General features: G+C 43.0%; 1 protein-coding gene across 1 annotated transcript in view; it reads right to left on the bottom strand.

Moving 5' to 3' along the window:
• Window positions 1–19,489, bottom strand: part of LOC311229746 (interleukin-6 receptor subunit beta-like) — a gene marked incomplete at its 3' end in the record, with an annotated part of 130,561 nt that extends 111,072 nt beyond the window's left edge. The window contains exons 1-4 of the mRNA XM_084315822.1: window positions 19,352–19,489; window positions 9,747–9,851; window positions 9,178–9,298; window positions 4,181–4,317 (exon numbers count right to left, since the gene is read on the bottom strand). Of these exons, the coding sequence (XP_084171948.1) occupies window positions 4,181–4,317; window positions 9,178–9,298; window positions 9,747–9,851; window positions 19,352–19,424 (436 nt within the window). The 5' untranslated portion in view covers window positions 19,425–19,489. The remainder of the gene's footprint in view (window positions 1–4,180; window positions 4,318–9,177; window positions 9,299–9,746; window positions 9,852–19,351) is intronic.
• Between the last annotated feature and the right edge of the window lie 3,819 nt (window positions 19,490–23,308).

Raw genomic sequence — 23,308 nt, 5'->3', positions numbered from 1 at the left:
TGCTGAATGAGAGGAACTAGGATATAGGGCTGCTGCCTCCACTAAATACATTTTTAGTCCACTAATAGTCATAGGACTCTGTCCAGTGTCCACTAATAATCATTGGACTCTCTTGACTAAGCCACATGTTGCATTTCTCACATGCTGTCATGCAGTGAACAGTGTGCTGATCATTCTAATCGATTGACTCAGTTCGGCATGGGGGGGGAAACTGCTTATCAATATCTACTAACAAGAGGGTTCAGCCCTGCTAGGATATGGGATATGGAGGTTCATGTTTACTGCAGATTAACTGTGTCTTAATCATGATGCCTGATCATCACAGTCATCTTCTTCGTCTTCCCTGTTACCGCTTTTGTGGTTATTCCTTAACACTTTTGTGGTTATTCCTTAACTTCAGAGCGTCAAGGTTGTTCCATCATAAGGTCTATAAGTCTATGAGTCATATACTGTAGCTGTGATAATGTTGTTACATTATAAGGTATATAATATATGGTTAAATACTCCGGAGGGAGACGCACAGATATTACAGCTCATTTCCATTCCGAGACAACGGACTCAGTAGGCTACTTTGTTGGCGGTGTGAAACATTAATATCTTTGGAACTGTTTGTTTTAAATTTGATCTGAATCAGGCATACAAGCCTGACTGGAAGTGCGCATAGATTAACACTTTGGGTGCTAAAAACGTGTTAATATGTTTCTCGGTCCCGACCGTAGAGTGCCAAAAAACGGCGTTTTACGTTTCTGGGTCGTTTTTCATTTTTTTCGATATTTTTATTCATTATCCATCCAGGGAGCCTGTTGTTACCATAGGGAATGAGTCTGAGGTTGCCAAAGTGCAATACCGGCCGCATCCAGCTAGACGGCGGTATCGAGCACCCTTTGAAACCTTGTATTTGGCCTGTGCGTCGATCTAATGTCTCCGGGTAATTTTTTTTTTCTCAAGCTGAGCGGTTATAACGGTCAGATTGAGAAGAATCAAAGGCTCCCGATGCATGATGTGTGGTGGATTATGTTGGCGACACGATGGACATCAATACTTGGAATCGCGATCAGATAATTGGAATATTCTTTTTGGGGCACATCCTAGTCAAGGTAAGGGCTATATGATATCAATCTTGCGTTGATCCAAGCATGTCTTCACCTCGATCCGAACGTGTGTGTGTAACGTTAGTCCACAACGTATGCCGTTGCATCAAAGCATCAAAAAACGACACACACCACCCCCCCCCCCCCCCCCCCCCCCCCCCCAGTCCAGTCCAGGCAAGAAACGGAAACGGTTATAGTATAATACACGCATAAGGCTATTTCTCAGCATTTCAGGAATTACCCCAGACTGATCTAAAAACATACTTATATTCACCACGGTATAACGCGTGAATGTATGCATGGAAAAATTATCTCTTTTTTGCATCTTGACCAGAAGAAAGTCACTGTTAATGACCATAGTATTGTATCCATAGCTATAATATAGAATATAGTTATAGCTCTACAAACAAGGTGATGGACTCCTATCTTTTAAAGCGTGGCAGTGAATAGATGGGGCCCGAAAACAGCGCACGCTCCTCAAATCGGACTGAATGGCTCATAACGGAGTCTGTCTCTCTCCCTTTCTCTCTCCCTCTCAAGTAGCCAAATGTTACATTATAAAAACAAACTGGATAGTTCATTTAACTTCATTAGCTGAAATATTCTAAAATCATTAAGTCTGCTATAAGCGTAAATGTGTGTGTGTGTGTGTGTGTGTGTGCGAGCGCGAGTTTGATAGTATTTACTGAAGATGGCCAGATAATGTTGATATGTAAGTTAAGTCTACTATAAGCGTAAATGTGTGTGTGTGTGTATGTGTGTGTGTGTGTGTATTATTCGCGCACCGCATAACTCCGGGAATCCGTGGAGGCATGACACATTCACCAGTAAGGTTAGGTGCGGAAAAGTTACCATATCTCAGCGTAGGTCGACTCGCGCTTGGTTTTAAATTGTTCGGGAGACTCATGTGCATAAAAACCTAATTATGATCATGTCTCTCCCACAACGACAGCCCGAGCTGTGAGTGAATTACGCAAAGGGGAGCAAAGCCATTCTCCCCCAACCAGTGTTCATCTCCATTATGTTACAAATAATCTGACAGAAACAAAAAATATACTAAATAAACCTTTTTTTATTACAAATGTGTGAGTACAGTCCATTATGATGGGAAAGTATTTAGCTTGTTTCACCTGTTTGACCATCTCATAACTTATTTTGTCTCCAATCAGTGCTATGATTTCATAGATGGTTGGGTTAGTGTTGCATAGAGTCATTGAGCATCCTGATGGCCTGGGGATAGAACGGGATCCGAAGTCATTAGACCAGTGATTCCCAACCTGGGGTCCGCGGAACCCCTGGGGGTCCGCCAGGGGGCGCAGGGGGTCCGCCAGACCACAGATGATTTGAGTTTTTTTTTTTTTTTCAGTGAAATATTTAATTAGCATATTTTTATCATCAGAAGCACGAATAGTCTCTCCACTACAATAAAAAATAAAGATAAATAAATAAACATCTAGACATGATTTTTTAACGTTAACAGTAGGCTACCGGGTAGCCGCTAAAACGCGAATCAGTTGACTGTATCACTTTCCGTAGCTAGCCTAGCACGCTAGTTAACTTTCTCGGCTCGTCTGCAGGCGAAAATGTGTGACAAACGAAAAGGAGATGACGGCAGCTCATCTGCAAAAAAAGTTAGGACCTACAGCAATCGCGAAAATTACATCACCATGGGCTTCACTGAGGGACCAGACAAACGACCTGAGTGTGTGATTTGTGGAGAAAAGTTGGCAAACTCGAGCCTGAAGCCCAGCAAGCTGAAGAGACATCAGGCGTCTAAGCACCCAGAAACCGTTGGGAAGGATCCAGACTTTTTTCGGAGGAAAGAACAGTCTCTCAAGGCGAACAAGCCTGTTGATGTTAGAGTAGCGTGGAGCAGGGGTGGCAGTGATTTACAGAAGGCTACCGAAGCCTCCTTTGAGTGTTCGCTTTTAATTGCAAAAGCAAAGAAACCGCACAATATTGGCGAGCAGCTCATCAAACCAGCCTGCATCAAAATGGTTTAGAAACTGTGCGGCCCACAGGTGGCGGATAAACTAAAATCAGTACCACTCTCGAACAATGTAGTGAAAGACCGGATTGATAAGATGTCAAGTGATTGCGAGCAGCAGCTGTCAGAAAAGCTTAGAAAGGGTCCATTTGCCATCCAACTTGATGAAACTACAACTGTCGCAGACGAGGCTGTGCTCATCGTTTATGTGCAGTATATCGAATGATATATGAGGATCTGAAGCAGGACATTCTCATGTCAGTCAACCTTACTACCACCACTCGAGGTGAGGATATTTTTACTGCAGTGGATTCTTTCTTCATTCAACATAAATGCAAACCGTTCACCATTAGGGCCTGATTTGAGAGGATGAATACAGGATTTGAATATTGGCCAACATTTTGAAATACATATGGTGCAAGATGAGATTTGTTGATTGAAGGCACAAGTCAAAGAAGCATAGTGGGTCTAATTATGATGCATATGCCTGTGTATAAGCAGTTTGTTATTAAAATGACAAAAAAAAGTATTAAAATGACAAAAAAAAAGTATTTTATGGTATTTTATTAGGAGGGGGGTCCAGGAATTTCATCAGAGATGTTTGGGGGTCCCTGGGGGAAAAAAGGTTGGGAACCCCTGCATTAGACTAACAGGGCTGCTCTCAGACTGAAGGTGTCAAGTCAGGGGGAGGGGGTTACATTGCTTTCTGGGTAAAGTAGTCATTATGCATGGCAAGAGAAATGGCTAGGGTTTCTTTGAAGCCCCGTAGCTCAGGAATGAGTAGTGTGTTATCAGCATGATTCATAAGACATAGATTGAAAAGTATCCACCCGATTTGTACAAGTGATGGCTTATTTTGAAGGTATCAACCTGTACGTTCATATCATGTGTGTGATAAAAAATGTGAAGACCCTTCTAAATTGGTCACATAATATGTCTGTGAGTCATATAGCTGCGATAATGGGCTATGCTAATTGTGTAGTGTGCATCCAAACATCTTGTGGCTAGGGTTAGAGCTAGGGTTAGTGTTAGAGCTAGGGTTAGGGCTATAGCTAGGGTTAGAGCTAGGTCTAGGGTTAGGGTTCTTGTGATGGGTACTGACCCACGTCTGAGAGGAAGACAGTATACGGCGTAGACCAGGACTCCTCCGTCTCCCCCATGATGTTCCCTATTCTCAGTGTCACACTGAGGGTGGACGATGGGTTGAAGATGCCTGCACAGCTGTACACTTGAGACTTCCTGAAATAGATTAAAAAGTACATTGTGATGATTAGTATTTTGGTATTTTCTTCATCAAATACTTTGAATGATAATGCAATACTAATAATTATTTTGGGGAAATAATGAATTATAGTACTACAGTATATAGTATAAATAAATACAGTAAATTATTTCACTGTCACAGTTAAAGAGATAATCAAATACAGTATAAATACAGTCCAAGTGGATAAAAATAACCCCACTTGAACTGAAAAAGTTCCTGGGTTTGCTATTGTACATGGCAGTGGTGGACATGCCAAAGAGGGTGGATTTCTGAAGGAATGACACAGTTTTTTTTCTCTCCCATTTCCTGCCACTGTTTTTGCCAGAGACCGGTTCCTGGCTATATCATAATATTAATCTCCTTGATCACATCAGGAACCGCTCAATGGCCATCTACCATCCAAAGAGAAACATCTCTGTTGATGAGCGGATGGTCGCTAGGCCAGACTATCAATAAAGCAGTACATGAAGACCAAGCCCACCAAGTGGGGGATCAACTTCTTTGTTCTGGCAGATGTCAATGGTTTTGACTACAGGATGTATACCGGTAAATCAGAATTTGCATCAGGGAAGGGGCTCTCATATGATGTGGTGGTGTCACTGATAAACAGAGACTACCTGGGCACCGGCTACAATGTCTTCTGTGACCATTTCTATACAAGTCCCCTCCTCTTCGGCCACTTGGGCCAGCAGGGATTTGGGGCTTGTGGCACATACAGCTAGAACAGAATTGGTGTTCCAAACACCAATGAAAATGCTCTCAATAAAAGGTCACCAAGAGGCTCCATCCGATGGATTAGGGACTGTGACCTTTTATTTATGAAGTGGATGGACACCAGGGCCCTCATTCATCAATGTGTGCATAGAACATGTTCTATTTCCACACGTAAGCACGGAATGTAGAACTAGTGTACGCACAGGGAAGTCGGGATTCATCACACGTGCGTACGCAGGCTCTACGCACACCTGTCATGATGAATCCCACCATGGCTCTGCGCCGCGGCTCGTGCACGCTTTCACGTATTTGCATACCAGAAACGCCCCGATTAACCATATACGGTAATGGAATACACCCATGAAATGTGGAAAAATGGACTAAGCCGAGGGAAGCGTGTCATGAGACAGGCTGACAGACGTGTACACTTACGGTGATGTCGGATATGATATCTATTAACCATTGCTGCCTGGGCAGCGCAAACACTAATAAATACCGCGCTGGAATATGACTGCCTTTTCCCGTGTTGTTTGATTAATACCCAGGGATTAAAGTTCTCCTCAATTTTATTCCAAATCGCGATGGATCTCCAGTCAATTTTCTACCTGCTGCATATGATTTCTAGAGGCATACTACAATCTATTTTGATGTCAGTATTGGGTAGCAATTAATCTCACTGCATGTATGATGTAGCCTGCCTTTCAATACATGAACTTGAATTCCATCATGTTTGTGTGCGGGACTCACAAGGCTGTTGTCACAATGGGTGGTACCGGTACAGACAGTAATAATAACAGTCCACACAATATCACGATCCATGCCATAGCCTATGTTCTATTAGGACATGATCTGTGACGACAAATGTTCTGATATCATACTCTGACAGCATGCCTATGATCAACAAAAACGCGAACTTGAATCCCATCATATACATAGTCTGTCCACTATCTGGTGACTTGTATTCTGCTTACAGCTTCGAAATTCCACTTGTTTCGTTTAACGTAAAGCCTTTTAAATATAATCAAAACGTTCCCGTGTTTCTGCGGTCTGCGCAAAATAATAACGAGTTGAGCTTTATGATTTATGATGAATTGAAAATGGGGGACCCTGATGTAAACAAGACGAAAGTTGGTCTGCATCCCCAATTAACAATTGTATGTACTGAGCTGTACTGTACTGTACCCATTCTGCAATCTGTTAATAAACTTTTCAATCAATCAATCAATCAAGCTACGCGGAGCGCAGTCAGTCAGTAGCCTACACCCCGTATATTCCGATAGCGCTATATAAACCATGCTGCATTCATTCTGAGAGAAAGATCTATTATTCCAAATGCTATTTATAGAGTTTTGACCATAATTACACTACTGTTGCTATTTTACAATGAACTATAATGAACTACGGTTCGTACAGAACATGCCAGTGTTATTATGCACAGAAGCTCATTTCCTTGTTGTAATAATATATTCTACCACTGGGCGCCAGGTACGCCTGGTCTGACCTGTGCGTAGATATAAGCACGGAGTCAAGTTCAAATCGAAATTGATGAATCCCACTCTTTGCTTAGAAATGATCGTACGCACAGGGTAAGCACAGATCTGTGCGTAGAACACGTTGATGAATGAGGGCCCAGGTCTCCCTTTGCAGCAACATCCACCCTGTGTTCACCGGGGACAGAGTGCTGCGCTGGAAGAAGAGGGGTGATGGTGTGAGAGAGACGTGTCCTGTTGATTATAATCAGAGTGAGTTGACGTGTACTGTTGATTAGAATCAGAGAGTTGACTTGTACTGTTGATTAGAGTCAGAGAGAGTTGACTTGTACTGTTGATTATAATCAGAGAGAGTTGACTTGCACTGTTGTGACATATGTGGGTTGGTCATTATCATTATCACTGTATTTGTGACACCATATGAACATCAGGTTAGTATATGTAATATGTGTTATTATTTGTATGTGGTATGTGTGTGTGTCATGGTACTAATGCCTGTCCATTTCTTTCTTTGTCAGGTGCCGCCCGTCCCTACACTGAAGAGTGCTGATTGCCTGATGAGTGGCAGCTGACGGCAATCACATCGAGGAGCGGGTGGATAAAACCTGACAAGCACACCCACATCCTGGCGCCTCTCTGTGTCAGTTGACAGTGACCAGAGCTTGGAGGTTGCCTTTGTTTTCCACTCTGTGTGGAAAATATATTGTATTGGCCTTTGATGCCAATCTTTCACTTTGTGTGGGTAATATATATATTTGACCTCTGTGCCTATCTTTCACTGTTGTGTGGCACTGGATTCCCTATTGTGGGATTACTATATGTTTGTTGGCCTCTGTGCCGACTACCCCTGTTAAGGGAGCATATATATATATTGTTGGCTTTAGGCCATTTGCCACTATTCCATTTAATTGGAACTATAGTATATATATATTGTTGGCTTTAGGCCATTTGCCACTAGTTCCACTGTGTGTGGAGGGTGTTGGCCTTTGTGCCAACCCTTGTGTCTACTTTATTATAATTATCTTGTTTGTTCTCCCCTTACCTTTTTCCCTGTTTTTTTCTATTTGTTGTGGGTTTAATTCCCTTCCTTCTAGTTATATAATAAATATCATTTACCCTTTGGAAAACGCTTTGTATTGTTTCTTGCCTGCCGGGACCTGTGCTTAACACTTTCAGAGCCCAAGCTTAATCTTGATTTACCGCTTGAATGCCCACCATCCACTTCAATGTTAGCGTTAATAACGCCTAATCTATGTTTTAAATTATGGCTATGTGTCTAATCTGCCCGTCGCTTATCAATGACTCATTTTCCAGTCAACATTGTCAAAGCGGATAGTTTTTTTATCGGTTCATTTTCGTTTTATAGCATTTTGAAAAGCCCTCGTTTTCAAGGAAAATATAAATATTCCATGATAATCGCCCTTTTCTGGAATATTCTAGAATACACAAAAACGTTGTAATTTTTCGGCCTATTTATGAATCGTTTTATAGGCGCTATATAGGCGATCTGAAAAATCGATTATCTGATTTCCTCAAAGCGATCGCCCACACACATAGGGCGAACGCTGAGATCTCAGCGAATACAACTCTGATTATCCCAAGACTTGTAAAATAGATTCCTTACCTCAGATCAGATGTTCTCCAAAAAGATCATTCCAATTCCTGATCGCCATTCCAAAAATCGATCCCTTTTATTGATCCAACGCTACATATTGTACATATGTATTCCACGCTGTTCTGAGGCTCCACAATGAATCCATCTGGGAGACGATAGAGGGCGTTTTTTCACATCTGAGCTCCTACAGGGGCTGCATACCAACGGGAGACTCGGTTGATGAAATATGAATTCAGATCGCTAATAAAAAAGATAAAACGATAATTGTCGTCGTGGGCATTCAGGCATTGGGCTGATAAAACGTCTTATCACGTTTTGGGCATTGAAAGTGTTAAAGCACTTACTGGACGGGCTGGTTTCATGTACAGCCCGCTCCAGCTATATTTTATATGGTCATCAGACCTTTGTACATGACAACTGTTGATTAGAGTCAGAGTTGACTTGCACTGTTGATTCGAGTCAGAGATAGTTGACTTTTACTGTTGATTAGACTCAGAGAGTAGACTTGTAACATTGCTTAGAGTCAGAGAGAATTAACTTGTACTGTTGATTAGAATCAGAGAGTTGACTTGTAACATTGATTCGAGTCAGATAGTTGACTTGTACTGTTGATTAGAATTAGAGAGTTGTCTTGTACTGTTGATTAGAATTAGAGTTGACTTGTACTGTTGATTAGAATCTGAGAGTTGACTTGTAATGTTGATTAGAGTCAGAGAGTTGACTAAGTAGTACTGTTGATTAGGATCAGAGAGAGTTGACTTGTACTGTTGATTAGAATCAGAGAGTTGACTTGTAATGTTGATTAGAGTCAGAGAGTTGACTTGTACTGTTGATTAGAATTTGAGAGTTGACTTGTACTGTTGATTAGAATCAGAGTTGACTTGTAATGTTGATTAGAATCAGAGAGTTGACTTGTAATGTTGATTAGAGTCAGAGAGTTGACTTGTACTGTTGATTAGAGTCAGAGAGATGTGTTCACATTCAAAGGGGTAAGCTAAATATAATGAAGGACTTACTTCCTGAAGATGAGTGAGTAGAGAGGGTCGGTGTCGGGGTCGGACTCGTAGCTCCAAACACAGGTCATAGAACCATCCAACTGTTGTGAGTGTTGGTAGTAACAGGACATATTCACAGGTACTGTTGCGGAACATGACAAGACAGTAGGGCTGTCAGAACACATTGCATTCCAAATTTAAAAACATTATATGAATTTGACTACAAAACTACTAGTCAAATGTAAAAAATAAATAAATAACTATTGATATATAATATGATCAATAATGTCACTGGTTCTCGTCCCCTTTTTGTGATTTTGGAAGCATATGCCTGTTATATAAGTCAATAAATGGGTGTTACAAAGCACAGCCTAATGATTGTTTCCTATTAGTACAGTACATCCCATAATAGCAAATACAACACACAATGAACTTGTTTATTTTAAGCATTTTACACTTTCAATGTACTGTCAATTCATAGCAGGCAATTGAACATTTGCCATATTTCTCCTAGTTGATGAGAGTACAGAATCACTGGTATCACAGCAGCATTGCCAGATACAAACTGCACAGAATCTTAGTGTTCCTACCCTGTCTGGATGCAGGCGGTCTGGGTTCACAGTCTTTGACGTTGGTGACACACATACTGTCGTCGTTTATACACCTCTCCAGATCAATGCTCCACACTTGCAGCTCTGAACACATATAGGGACACAGAAAGATGTGTTATGGTCAGACAGAGCGAACAGGAGTAATGCTTTAACATGGTGTTCACGCCGGGGGCCACAAGATGAGATTGGGGAGGTGGGTAGGAGGCAGGAATAGAAATACATGATCCTTTTTCCTGTGAAATAATTGGATATTTGAAATCTATAGAAAGTCCAGTTTGTTAGTTTTTTAAAGATATTTTTATTAACATTTTCCATTTTAACACAAAAAAGACATTGAAATTAAAAGATTGACATTGAGATTAAAATAATAATAATAATAATAATAATAATAATAATAATAATAATAATAATAATAATAATAATAATAATAATAATAATAATAATAATAATAATAATAATAATAATAATAATAGTACAAAAAATAAAAGCGACACAAACAGGCAAATGTACTATGTAGAGGCCCAATGCTTACTTCTCTGTGGCAGATTACAAAAATATAAACAACCATAAGACTTTAAATAAATGTAACTCACATCATACAGATACAATAATTAAATAAATGATAAATAAAAATACAATACACAGAGCCCTCCCAATCAACCACCCCCCTGAATCCCCCCACTGCCCAATAACCATAGTTCACTAACCATCTCCCTGTTAGATTCTGATCAATCAGCCGGTATCATGTCTACGTCTGTTTGGCTTGTGTTCTCATTTCCACCCACTGACTCTGCGTTGTGTATTTGATTCCCCCGACATCTCCTCATACTGGCTGATAAAACCCTTATCATTCCCCGTTAGTGCAATCCGCAGCATAAGTATTCTCCACCTTCGTAAGAATTCGACACTTCACAGCGTACTACCTTACAAGGGAAAGCGTTGTTTATTCCATAAACAGAAGCCTCAGCTCAGATGTTAACAGATTGTATTGTCCTTGAAAAGTCTATTCTAATGATCTCTCTGTGGTCATCGCGGCCTGGTAGTCATTCCAGAAGCCTGTCGTCATGGTCGTGCCACGTCAGTCCTCCCCTCCTTTCCCCGCGAGGGGAGGGGGAGGGGGAATCGCTTCCAAGTCTCTGATGGTTCCTCTCTCCTCTGTGGGATTCGTTTCTCAGTCGTTCTTAGTCTCAGTCTGCCTTACACCCGGAAACACTGTTAGATTTATAGGACCTCCGTCATAGCAACGACGGCCCGCCCCTATTCTGGTTGTCATGCGACGCGCTGTCATGACAACTGCTAATAACCTTTCACACATTTCAAAACGCAGTTACTGTCAACCCCCCCCCCCCATAACTCTGCTCTCTGTCTCCCGTGGCCGCCGTTATCAGCTTTATTGATGTTCTTGATCGGAATGTAAACACCCCGCTCGCTGGCAGTGTGTTGCCCACACCGACTCTGAACCGCTTCTTCCACCACCGTCTGCTAAGCCATACACATTTCGACCCCTCTGACCTGTCCCCTTTAGATGCGGTCATCTCCCCCAATATATACATCACATACATTGAAAAACCACGATTTCTATCATCCCCGAGACCTAACCACCCCCACACCTAAAGTCTCCCTGACCTAGCAGTGAAGACTGGAGTGTATAAATTCCCTAGGAAGTTGTTTGCAAAATGAAAAGCAAACGGCTAGGTGACTAAGCTGAGCGGAACCTCCAGTTTTGAATCAAGTGAAATAGCTTGACATGTGAAGGAAGTAGCCTTGTTTTTCAATGTGTATATAATGTAAATATCGGTGGATGACAGCATCTACTCATAGCCATCTCAGAGGAGGAGGACAACAGAGAGAGTGTGTGTTAGCAGCAGACTAATAGCAGCAGATGAGGATTTGGGCTGTGCTGTTAACACATTGGTTGCCAGCCGGATATGACGATTTATCGCTTGGATGCCACCACGTTAATCAATGGGAGGACGAGCACATTTGCGAGCGATTAAACTTTATCTTAAATTATGGCTATGTGTCTAATACACCCGTCGCTTATCAATGACTTGCTTGCAGTCAACATGTACGAAACGGATTGTTTTTTCATCAGTACATTTCCGTTATATACCGATTTGAATACGAGTATAGTCAATTCCTGAGCCTTAACACTAACCCTTTTGGTGCGGGTAACGTTAATACATTTAACCCTTTCCTACCCACCTTCCCCTTTCAGTTATTAAGGTCTCTAGTGTCACTGAGGGAGGGTACTGCTTGCGGGAGGAACAAATCTATTTATTCATATATCAGTCACTAGGTGTGGGAGGGTTAACGGAGGTATTGGGGGAAGTGAGAGCGAGTTGGGGAGTACTGCTGAACGCCCCGCAGAGACGAGGAAGACCAGAGTACCAAACCAGGTCGGTAAATCCCGGGCCCCATTCACTCCCACTGCCGGCCTCCAGTTTGACGCTCCAGGCCCAAAGACGAGGGTGCAGTCAGACGGAGCTCTACTGCGTCCCGCTACCCAGTGGCTGTGCCCACCCGTTCCCACGAAGCAGGGATAATCCACCCTGCTACACTATGTTTTAAATTATGGCTATGTGTCTAATCTGCCCGTCGCTTATCAAAGACTCATTTTCCAGTCAACATTGGCAAGGCAGATTGTATTTTTATAGCTTCATTTCCGTTTGATAGCATTTTGAAAATCACCCGTTTTCCGGGGAAAAACAACCCATGCCTATGATAATCGCCTTTTACTGGAATATTCCAGAACGTTGTCATTTGTCTGCCTATTTATGAATAGTTTTCAAATAAACGCTAGATGATCGATAGTATATGTGTGCGCACGCACGCTCGTGCCGTGCGCTGATAATCGCTGCTGTTATTTCCTCATGGCTTTTACAGTCAAAACAGCCATATCACATATACGCTTATATCTCTGTGAAAACGAGTCTGATTATCCTAACACTGATAACATAGATTCCTTACCTGAGGTCATATGGTATCCAAATGGTTTATTCCAATTTCCGATCGCCATTCAAAAAAATCGATAAATGTATTGATCAACCATGTATACAGTAGAACACATGATCCGCGCGGCTCAGAGGCTCCAGAATGAACTCTGGTAGACCCCGGCTGCATCAGTGAGAAGTAAAATGTGGAGTCAGAAATCCGTTCTCCCATTCACTTTCATTGAGTCCATTCCAAAAGGGTGATTTAACATCTGGGAGACGATAGGGGGCGCTTTTTTCACATCTGAGAGCCGGCGGTCCCTGGATCTCCAACGGTAGGCTCGCATGATGCAATATGATTTCAGATCGCTAATAAAAAAAATACAAAAAAACACCAGAGAATACTCGTGACGTGGCATTCAACGGTCGGGTCGTAAACCCGAGAAAAGCCGTGAGTGGCGCTCAAAGTGTTAAGGCAACAAGCAGGTTTTAACTAATCAAGACATTATGTGACAAACAGTTGCATTTAACTTAGAAGGAGTGGAACCAGATGGGGACTATAGATAGGAAACCGGTGACAGAGCTTCCTGACAGTTGTGCCATCTACATACAGTGGAAGATATATGACTTATATACGACTAAAGGATAAAAAAAAACAGGCTTTTAGCCTGTGGCGGCCTTAGAGACAGCTGGGAATGATGATGCTGGACCCTCCCACTTAGTTTCAGTAATTCAAACTAGGAAAGTCTAATAAAGGGTTAAACTAGACGGAAAGTGCACACGAGAACAATGTCATACTTTAGCAATTTAATAGATCAAAATAGGGATACCACACTGCTGTTTCCTAGTACATGGTAACACTGAATTATGAGAAAACTCTACTTTTAAGTTGAAAACTAACTGGTATTGTGCTTAGAAGGGAACAGGCAAGTGTCTGATAAATTAGATCACATTTTGGAATGATACACAGTAAGACAATGATTGCAAAATGCCAAATTGTGTTATCTCAGTTATAGTTACACTACAAATATTAAAAGAAAGACTAGGTTGTGTATCTTTACAAGATACCAAGTAATATCTAAACGTTAAGTTAAAATAATTGAGTCTACAGTGTTAAAATGGATTCAAACTAATCTCTCACAATGTGTGCTAAATAAAGTGGCTGACTGCCCCTTTAAGCTTCCAAAATGGCCGCCGATAACTATGATTGGAGGAGCTATAGTAAGGGGGGTGGCTTGTTAGGTTTAAATCCCTCTCTATAGGCAAGCAGAACACAACAGAACGGACAACGAGAGGAGACATACTCCCAAGCGACCAGAAGCTTCCTGATTCCTGTTTCCAAGAATATTCCTGAACTGAATTTAAAACTTGTTCATTTAGCGGAATCCTATGGAGTATCCCCAACTCCGGAGGGTCCAAATCTAGTCTAGTGTGTGTTTTGAGTCAATAAAACGCCTCCTAGGTATTGTACCATTGAGCGACTTGTTGGTTGATTTCCTTCAACTCTCCGCCGTGCACCACATCTGCAGCAGGTGACCAGACAGCCTATATAGGCTCAGAGCAACGCAGAGTAACCAACAAGGTCCAACAGAACCACTATATAGGCCTTTCTCAAGACCAGAGACGTTACCTGCATTATCATTCTCAAGAATACACTTTTGATTGGCCGTGTTTCCAGCTCCTCACGGACCCGACGGAACGTTATGAATTAAACGTTTATTTATAATAGCATTTGAATCCACCACTATCTCCTTAGTTTTTTTTATGTTGAGGGCCAGGTTGTTATTAGCACACCACAGAGCTAGGTACTGGACCTCTTCTCTGTACGCCGACTCGTCATTGTTGCTGACTAGTCCCACCACGGTGGTGTCATCTACAAACTTGACAATGATGTTTGAGCCATGCACCGGTTTGCAGTCGTGGGTGAAGAGGGAGTAGAGAAGAGGGCTCAGCACGCAGCCCTGCGGTACACCAGTGCTCAGGATGAGAGTGGAGGATTTGAGGCTGTCCAGTCTGACATGCTGAGGTCTGTCGGTCAGGAAGTCCAGTATCCAGTTGTAGAGAGAGGGGTCGATGCCAAGGTCATGGAGCTTGGTGATCAGCTTGGAGGGGATGATGGTGTTAAACGCTGAGCTGAAATCAATGAACAGAAGTCGCACGTATGTGTCCTTCTGGTCCAGATGGAGGAGGGCAGGGTGTAGTGCTGCAGAGATGGCGTCGTCCTTACTCCTGTTCTGGCGGTAAGCAAACTGGTAGGGGTCAAGTGAGGGTAGGCAGGATTTAAGGTGAGCTAGGACTAGCCTCTCGAAGCACTTCATGATGGTGGAGGTGAGTGCTATGGGTCGGTAGTCATTGAGGCTCTCTGGGGAGGCGTGTTTAGGGACAGGAATGATGGAGGTGACTTTGAAGCATGTGGGAACTTTTGCCTGGGCCAGGGACAGATTGAAAATCTCAGTCAGGACATCCGTCAGCTGCCCAGCTCAGACACTGAGTACCCGCCCGGGGATCCCATCGGGTCCGGCAGCTTTTCATGTGTTGGTTTTGCACAGTTCCGCAAACACGTCAGTGGGGGAGAGGTGGTTGGCAGGGGTGCGGGTTTTGATGGCCCTCTCATGGTTGTCCCTGTCAAAACGGGCGTAAAAGTAGTTTAGGTCGTCTGGGAGGGAGGGGTCAGAGGTCAGGGGGGTGGCGTGTTTGGGTTTGTAGTCTGTAATGGCCTGCAACCCCTGCCACATGTGCCGGGGGTCAGATCCATTTAGATGCTCCTCGACCTTGAGCTTGTGGTCGTGCTTGGCCCATTTGATGCCCCTCTTCAGATCGGCCCGGGCTAGACTGTAGGCTTGTGGGTCACCTGATCTGCAGCAGCTGGCGGACCTGCCCGTCCATCCATGGCTTCTGGTTAGGGAAGATTGTGATCAGCTTGGTGGTGGTGACCTTGTTGATGTTGGTGCTGATGCAGTCCAGGGTGGAGGAGGTGAAGGTATCAATGTTTGTGTGAAAGTCCACTGTGGCCTCTGCAGCAAAGTTACTCCAGTTGGTGTTTTGAAGCCGATGCTGAAGTGCCAGGTCTGCTCCCTCCGGCCAGATTTTCACAGATTTAACTATGGGCTTGATTAGCTTTTGTGGTTGATATTCGGGTAGGAGGAACAGTGAGATGTGGTACGTCCGACTGGCCCAGGTGGGCGAGAGGGAGGGCCTTGTAAGCGTCTTTGGTGTTAGTATAGACGTGATCTAATGTGTTGTCTCCTCTTGTTGGACAAGAAACGTGTTGGAAAAATGTAGGTAGTACAGACTTTAAATTGGAGTGGTTGAAATCTCCTGCAATAATGAAGGCAGCCTCCGGGTGGCGTGTCTGTTGTTTGCTAATGGCTACATGCAGTTCTTTCATGGCTAGCTTTGCATTAGCATCTGGTGGTGTGTATACTGCAACTGTAATGATACATGTATTTCTCTGGGCAGATGGAATGGCCTATTTTTAATCATGACAAACTCAAGCTGAACGATGGTGACGTTATCTGTACACCACAAGTTGTTTACATACACCTACAATCAATTAACACATTGGATGCCAGACCCGACATATTTCGGGTTAACTCGCCGAACGTTTTTTGCGCCAAATCCGAGAAAAGTCAGGTTTTCATTGTTATTTCTTTTATTCGATATTTCCATTCATAATTCATCCATCCAGCCGGATGTTATCATTGGGAATGGGTCTGAGATCGCAAACGTCCAATACCGCCGCATAACGCCTTGTGGCCGCTATTGCACTCCATTTGAAACAATGTGGCTTGTTGTCTGGGCCGAGCTGCGGGGTCTAAATACTCCGGCAAGACAAGCGGTTATAGGGATGGCATCGACGAGGCTCGGGCCCCTCCATTCATGTTCAATGCTGGATTACGTTGGAAACACGATCGCGATCAGTATTTGGAATGGCGATCAGATAATTGGATTATTCTTTTTGCAGTACATCATAGACAAGGTAAGGACTATATGTTATCAATCTTGCGTTGATCCAATAATTCTTTCCCCGCGATCAGAGCGTGTGTGTTATGGGATGTGGTGGTAGCGGAACCCAAATTGTGCAGACAGCGCGAGGAAGGAGTCGGGAGACGAATGATCAAAATGAAAAGGTCTTTACTGAATGTCCAAAAGCATGACGCATGACAGAAACACAGAACATAAACAAGGGCTCGGCCAAGCCGGCGCGGGACAGGAAAAAACAAAAGACTATAACTGAAACCTAACCAGAAACTAACTTGAGAACATGAGAAAACAAATGAGCAACAAAACAAGAACACTACCTAAGGTTACTAACCAGGGTCAGCTTGGGAACAAAAGCCACGAGGGGCAAACGGAGAACACAAACTAACTGGAGTCGGCACGAGAGCAGAGCATAAGCTCACAGGACAACGGAGGCTCACACAAGCTGGGGTTTACGAATAGCACAGGTTAACAGACACAGGATACGAGGGGTACAGGAACCGTAACAGATAATAATGACTGCGCACTGAGAACAAGGGGAGGCGGTCTAAATATACAGATAACGTTAATTATGAAAACAGGAAACAGCTGGGGAACAAGGCAGACTAGGATACAGACTGAGATCAAAAATACAAATACTAAGAACACTAGACAGATCATTCTAAATACAAAACACAAAACACAGAACAGGAGGAAACTAGACTAAGGCAGGGGAAATAATGCAGACAACATAATACAGGCAGCAAGATATTGAGCCAGGTAGAAACTATGACATGATGGAATGAAATAAACGAAGACAATGAATGATAGTTCAAAAGCCTGACAGGTGTAGTACCGCCGATAAGCACACGATGGTGCCAGAGGATTGTCTTTGAAAAGCAGATGATTGTGTCGGCTGGGTGGCGCAGCGGTCTAAGCGCTTGTCACCAACGCAAGATACACCGGTATCGAATCCGGCTGTCAGCGTTGCCTCCGGCTTGGCCGGCCGTCATACTGGCTCAATTGGCAGAGTCAGCGGGAGGGAAGTGGGGTGGGGTGGTATTCTGGTCGTTGTAAACAGCGACTCCTACAGGTTGGTCAGGGCGCCTGCACAGCAAAGAAGGGATATGTTGAAGGTAGTGTGACCTCCCACGTGTTACACTTCACCAATGAGAGTCCACGCTGGCAGGTGAAAAGAGGTTGCTGGCTGTCTCCTATGTGACAGAGGAAGCATCTGATAGACTTCAGGACTCCCTAGACCGACCAGTGGGGGGCACATGCGAGCAACGACCAGGAAGGGGAGGGGGGGGGGGGGGGGGGGGGGATTGGCATAACGACGAAATTGGGATGGGAGAGAAATCAGAGAAAAATAGTTCTGTCCATGAACAGAGCCTCATGACAGGCGGGGAGGAAAGGGCTATTGTTCGAGAGTTCAAAAGGCAGTTCACAACAGTGTGTCTGTAATGTACTGTGTAGCGTATTCCCTTCGTGGCGATCGAAGCATAGAAAAACGACCCCACCCCACCCTTTCATGCATGCATGATGAAACATAATACCAATAATATAGCGTTGATTTCAGATTGATTATTGATCCAGGCGAGGAATGGCACGATTTATAATGAAATGCAATAAAACGCTGTTTGGCAATACATATATACAATGTACAATGCAGAGTAGAAAAGTAACTGAGTTACAATACAATATACTATATACTATACAGTACAATGCAGAAATGGGATAAAGTACAATTTAGGTACAATTTACAGTAAGGTGTAATGAGGTATGGGTTGTAGTGCAAATTCTTTACCAATAAATATGAAGTGTGTTTAGGTGTCTAAAGTGGGTAAAGTGGGTGCTGCAGTGAGTTGTTTGTTTAAAGTGAGTGTGTGCATGTGGATGTGTGTGCTGTGAGTGCATTCGATGGTTGTTACATAGTGTTATTGTCATTTAGCAGTCTGATGGCCTGAGGATAGAAGCTTCTTCTGAGTCTCTCTGTGCTTGCCATGAGACTCCGGTATCGCTTGCCTGACCACAGCAGTTCAAAGAGGCAGTTGTTTGGGTGGCTGGAGTCTTTGATTATTCTCTTAGCCTTACCCATGCACCGCTTGTTGTAAATGTTATTAGATCCATAGCTATAATATTTAATATAGTTTTAGCACTGCAAACACCAGCATTTATCCCCATTGAACAAAGCGCTGACACACACGGCCATACAGTACGTGCACAGCGACCTCTGGCGCTGAACCTATTAAACATGTAAGATAATTAAACACAACTGCAGATAAATCTAAGGGCAGAATGATGGTCCAGATGCCTTAGAGTGGAAGCAGCAGCATGTCTATAAACTGCATAGGCTAAATACTGATTCTTGCTCCAATGGCCCAGGAAAGCAGGCTTGATGCTTTTCTTATTCAATGAAAACATGGTGCAGGTGCAGAGAACACTGTGTGCGTTTGCCTGAGAGGTGGAGGTTCATTCGATTCGTATCACAGGCCAGTTGAATAGTGGCGAGCAGAGGCAGTGAGCCAAAATGAATTGATAAGCGAATACAATGTGCGGAACCAGCTGGAAAATGCAAGGTGGGCCGTATTTCGCCCGTGGTATACAGTACGTTTTGTATCAAGGAAATAACACTGGTATTGCTCTTTAAATAGCAGCTTGTAAAACTACTCAAGCACTGCTTGCACTTACCATGTGCGGTGACAAAGGAGAGGCAGATAACGGCCCAGATGGAGAGGTCCAAATTGTGTTGTGCGGTATGCATGTCCAATGGTTAAAGGTTTGGAGTCATGATACACAAGAAAATCCAAAGACACGCTTCATTCAGAGCCTAACCTACAGAATTACACATGTATCTGGTGCAGGAGGAAGCCAGTGGCTGGTATTAACCAATATTTCATCTCTCGAGGTTTGTGTGGTCAGGAAATTGCTTCATCCCAGCACACACACAAAACGCTGTCGGGTGTGACATTCAGTGATGAAGCAATTTCCTGAGCACACAAACACATGGAGGCCAGCAGTAAACAGATGTTTAATATGATAATCGCAAAGCAGGTTTGGGGGCCCATTGATTGACTTTATAAGGGGCTCTGCTATTTCTGTGTTTGGGCCTGTGTGTTTCGTTGCCAACTAACACATCCTGTAAAACGCACATTCTATGGTCCATGACATTTTATAATCCTGTGGAAGACATCCTTTTATGCAAGCGACTTTTCATTCAAAATCTACCACAAAGGCGAATGCCTCTGTACTGTAATTCTACTCAATATAAAGTTATATATCCCACACTTAAAGCACCATGCCAGTCTGGTTGACCCGTGGCTTCCAAGTCATCCTTGCCTTGATACAAGAATCAAGGCACCCTTCTATTTATTTTTTTTTTTTTTTGATCCACTCTTTCTCCCATTTTTCTATATTTTCTCCCATCCCAATTTCGTATCATCCAATTCAACCCTCCCCTGTCACGAACGCTGTTTCTTGCCTCCCACAAGCCGGCTGCAATGTGGACTAAGTCATACATAGCACAAGTCCCCTCCGGTACTTGAGGTAACAGCAGTCGCATCTTTTCACCTGCGCAGCTCGATCTCTCAGTGTCGAGGAGTAACGCGTGGGAGGCTCACGCTGCCCCCGACACTTCCTGATTCTACTGCGCAGGCGCACCAACCGACTTGTAGGAGTCGCTTGTTCACAACGCCCGATCCCCACCCTTCAGTTTCCCTCCCCGTAATACGGCCAATGTGTATTACTGCGGACGACCAGCTAAACTGAAAACAATGTGGAGAGCTGGATTTGAACACGCGAATCCTAGCGTCTCCACACTGGTGGCGAGTGCCTTGCCCACTACACCACCTAGCCGCCCTCTATTTTCTTTTTTTTATCTACTTTTTCTCTTCCTGTTTTTCTCAGATTTTCTCCCATCCCAATTTAGTTGTTATGCCAATGGACCTGTCTCAAAACCCTGCCCTCTTTTCTTGATCCTCCAATCACAGCTGTCGCTTACCTCTGACTTCTACAACTCTGTACACTACATACATCCGTTTTACAGCGTCTTTGAGATCAATATTTAAAATTTCTGTCATGGTATTCATATTTCACCCACGGATCCTTGACTGGTGCTGTAGATCTCTGCTCAACTCTCCAACGCTTCAATACCGCCACCTGGTGGCCGATCGGCGAGGTGCCAAAAGCGGAAGTGGCCGGAAGTGCTTGTTGTTTCCCCTATTCCGACTCCATCTTGACACACTGGACATCGATCCGTTGCCATAACTCAATAAACAACATTATTTGGACGTATATAGTATTATACAACCTGGAAATGGATCGCATAGATCAACATCCCATAATAGCGATCTTTTTGCTCCACGCTCATCACCCAATGGTAAGAGGAGACTGGGGTGAGTTTCAGCGTTTTTGTTTACCATTTTCGATACAAACTACTCTGATCTATATATCACCCATACTACATAAATGCTTTAACGTGGGCCACGGAATTATAAACGATCCCCCCCCCCCTCCGGTCAACATCAGATGATAAATCATAATGTCTAGGACCATGTACAGTTGAAATTTTTAATCTGGCGTCAATTGGTATCAAATTGCATTTGATGATCTAATATCTGCATTTATGGCTATAACTCACAGAAAACGATAAAAACATATTTATACTCTAGACCAGGGGTAGGCAACCCTAGGCACAGTGCAAAATAGTTCACTATAATATTTCAACGCGGGGGCAGCATTAAAAAAAAAATTTAATATTTTTTTTTTGCTTTGAAATATTATAGTGAACTATTTTGCACTGTTGTCGCATTTATCTTGTTGAAATCCTCCCACAGGTTCTTTTTACTTCCACATATTTAATTGAGACCCTTTATTTGTTTATTATTTCAATTTAGCTGGAAATACATTGCTACATCATTCAGTAACATTTGCAGAGCCTTATAACAAAAACATTATTACGGTCACCATTGTGACCAGTGGGATTAATCAACAAATTGTATTATTTATTTTTCTATTTCATTGAACATTGCACATGTTAAAAGCCATTTTTTTACTCAAAATGTGAGTATTACCAAGTCAACTTGTGTTCTTAAAACAATGACAATAAACATAGTTTTATTAGGTTGAAATAATGTGGTTGTGTACTTATTTTTCTGTTAATGTATTATGGATTGAAAACTGAAAACCTTAATGCACAGTAACTGAACTCAATATTTTTAAGTTCTGGTAACTAATAATTTTTCTTTTACAGTGTAGTCTTGCGATCAATCAAAACTTATTTACACAATATACCTCACATTCACCCTCCATTCACATCCTGGTGTTCTCCTGGTGTTCTCCATTAGGCTTGTAGGTGGAGCTATGACAGCACACGTACAGTACACACACCGATGGTGTGTGATGTTTCCAAAAATGAATGGGCAAATGTGAGTGAAATGGTCGCACTGTATGCAGCTGTTTGTCTGCATTGCATTCCCCCCCCCCCCCCCCCCCAACTCAGATTTAGGGTTGATACAACCATCATAATAATATTGTTAATAATAACAATAACAATAATGATGTAATAATGTAAAAATTATCATTAAAAAGACCTGATTATGAAGAAAAAAAAATTACGATGCATGGAATATTGTTGAGGCACACTAGTTACAACTATATTTCAAACAGGCACTCCATGTCAAAAAGGTTGCTGACCCCTGCTCTAGACCGTATTTTTGTATGAATGTGAATGAAAAAGTTAAACGTTCCTATATCCTGAACGATAGATAATTGATGTTGAATGGGCCATAGTAATGTCAATTTAGCAATACAATTTAAAAAGTTATAGCCCTGCAAAGAAGGTGAACATCTCCATAGACTTGCAGTACTGGCAGAGAGGCTACAAGGATGAGAATAAGCTCCGGCAGATAAAGGGTTAAAAGTGAGACCGCAAGACGACTTTTGCAGTTTCTGTTCAGACTCTCTCCGTCTAAACATGGCCTACATCTTTCTATACCTTATTCTCTCCCCTAATCTCTCTCCCTGTATCTCTATTGACACCTAGTGGTGGATGCCAGTCGGAGCAGGTCCTTCACGAAGGGCTGCAGCTGAAGACCCTCATCAGTACAACTTTTGCAGACAGGTCCTACCTAGGGCTGTGGCAGACACTGCTCACCAAGGAGCCATATCGTTCCGACTTTAAGGTTTGTGGGGAATATTTAAAGGGGACATGTACTATAAATGTCATTTTTCAGTCTCTAGCATTGTATTATAGTAATAGGAGTTCGTATCAATGTGTTTTAGTGTCTAAATACCATATTGGCGGATTGCTCTGATTCAGCTCAGATCATTTCCTTCTCCAGTAAATTAGGCCATCCTGATTTGAAGGCCTGAATGACGTTACTCAGGCTCTGGGTAGCAGACAGTGATGTGATTGGCTCTGTGGTAGTAGCTAATGCCCGCCCACAATCTACATAGACTGACTGTACACAGCGAGTGGAAAACCACTTCCTCATACTCTGCGTGCACTCTGGAGGGAGAGAGATAGAGAGCATTCAGGAGCACTTGGGGGGGGGGGACCTGCCGCGCCACACACACCTCCGAACGGGAGAGTGATACAAAGAAAAAAGGAAGAGAGAGGGAGGAAGGGAGGCCCCCCCCCACACGCTG

The sequence above is a fragment of the Notolepis coatsorum genome, assembly GCF_963971535.1.
Source record: "Notolepis coatsorum genome assembly, chromosome: 6".
Classification (NCBI taxonomy): Eukaryota; Metazoa; Chordata; class Actinopteri; order Aulopiformes; family Paralepididae; genus Notolepis; species Notolepis coatsorum.
This window is presented reverse-complemented; position numbering and strand designations above follow the sequence as displayed.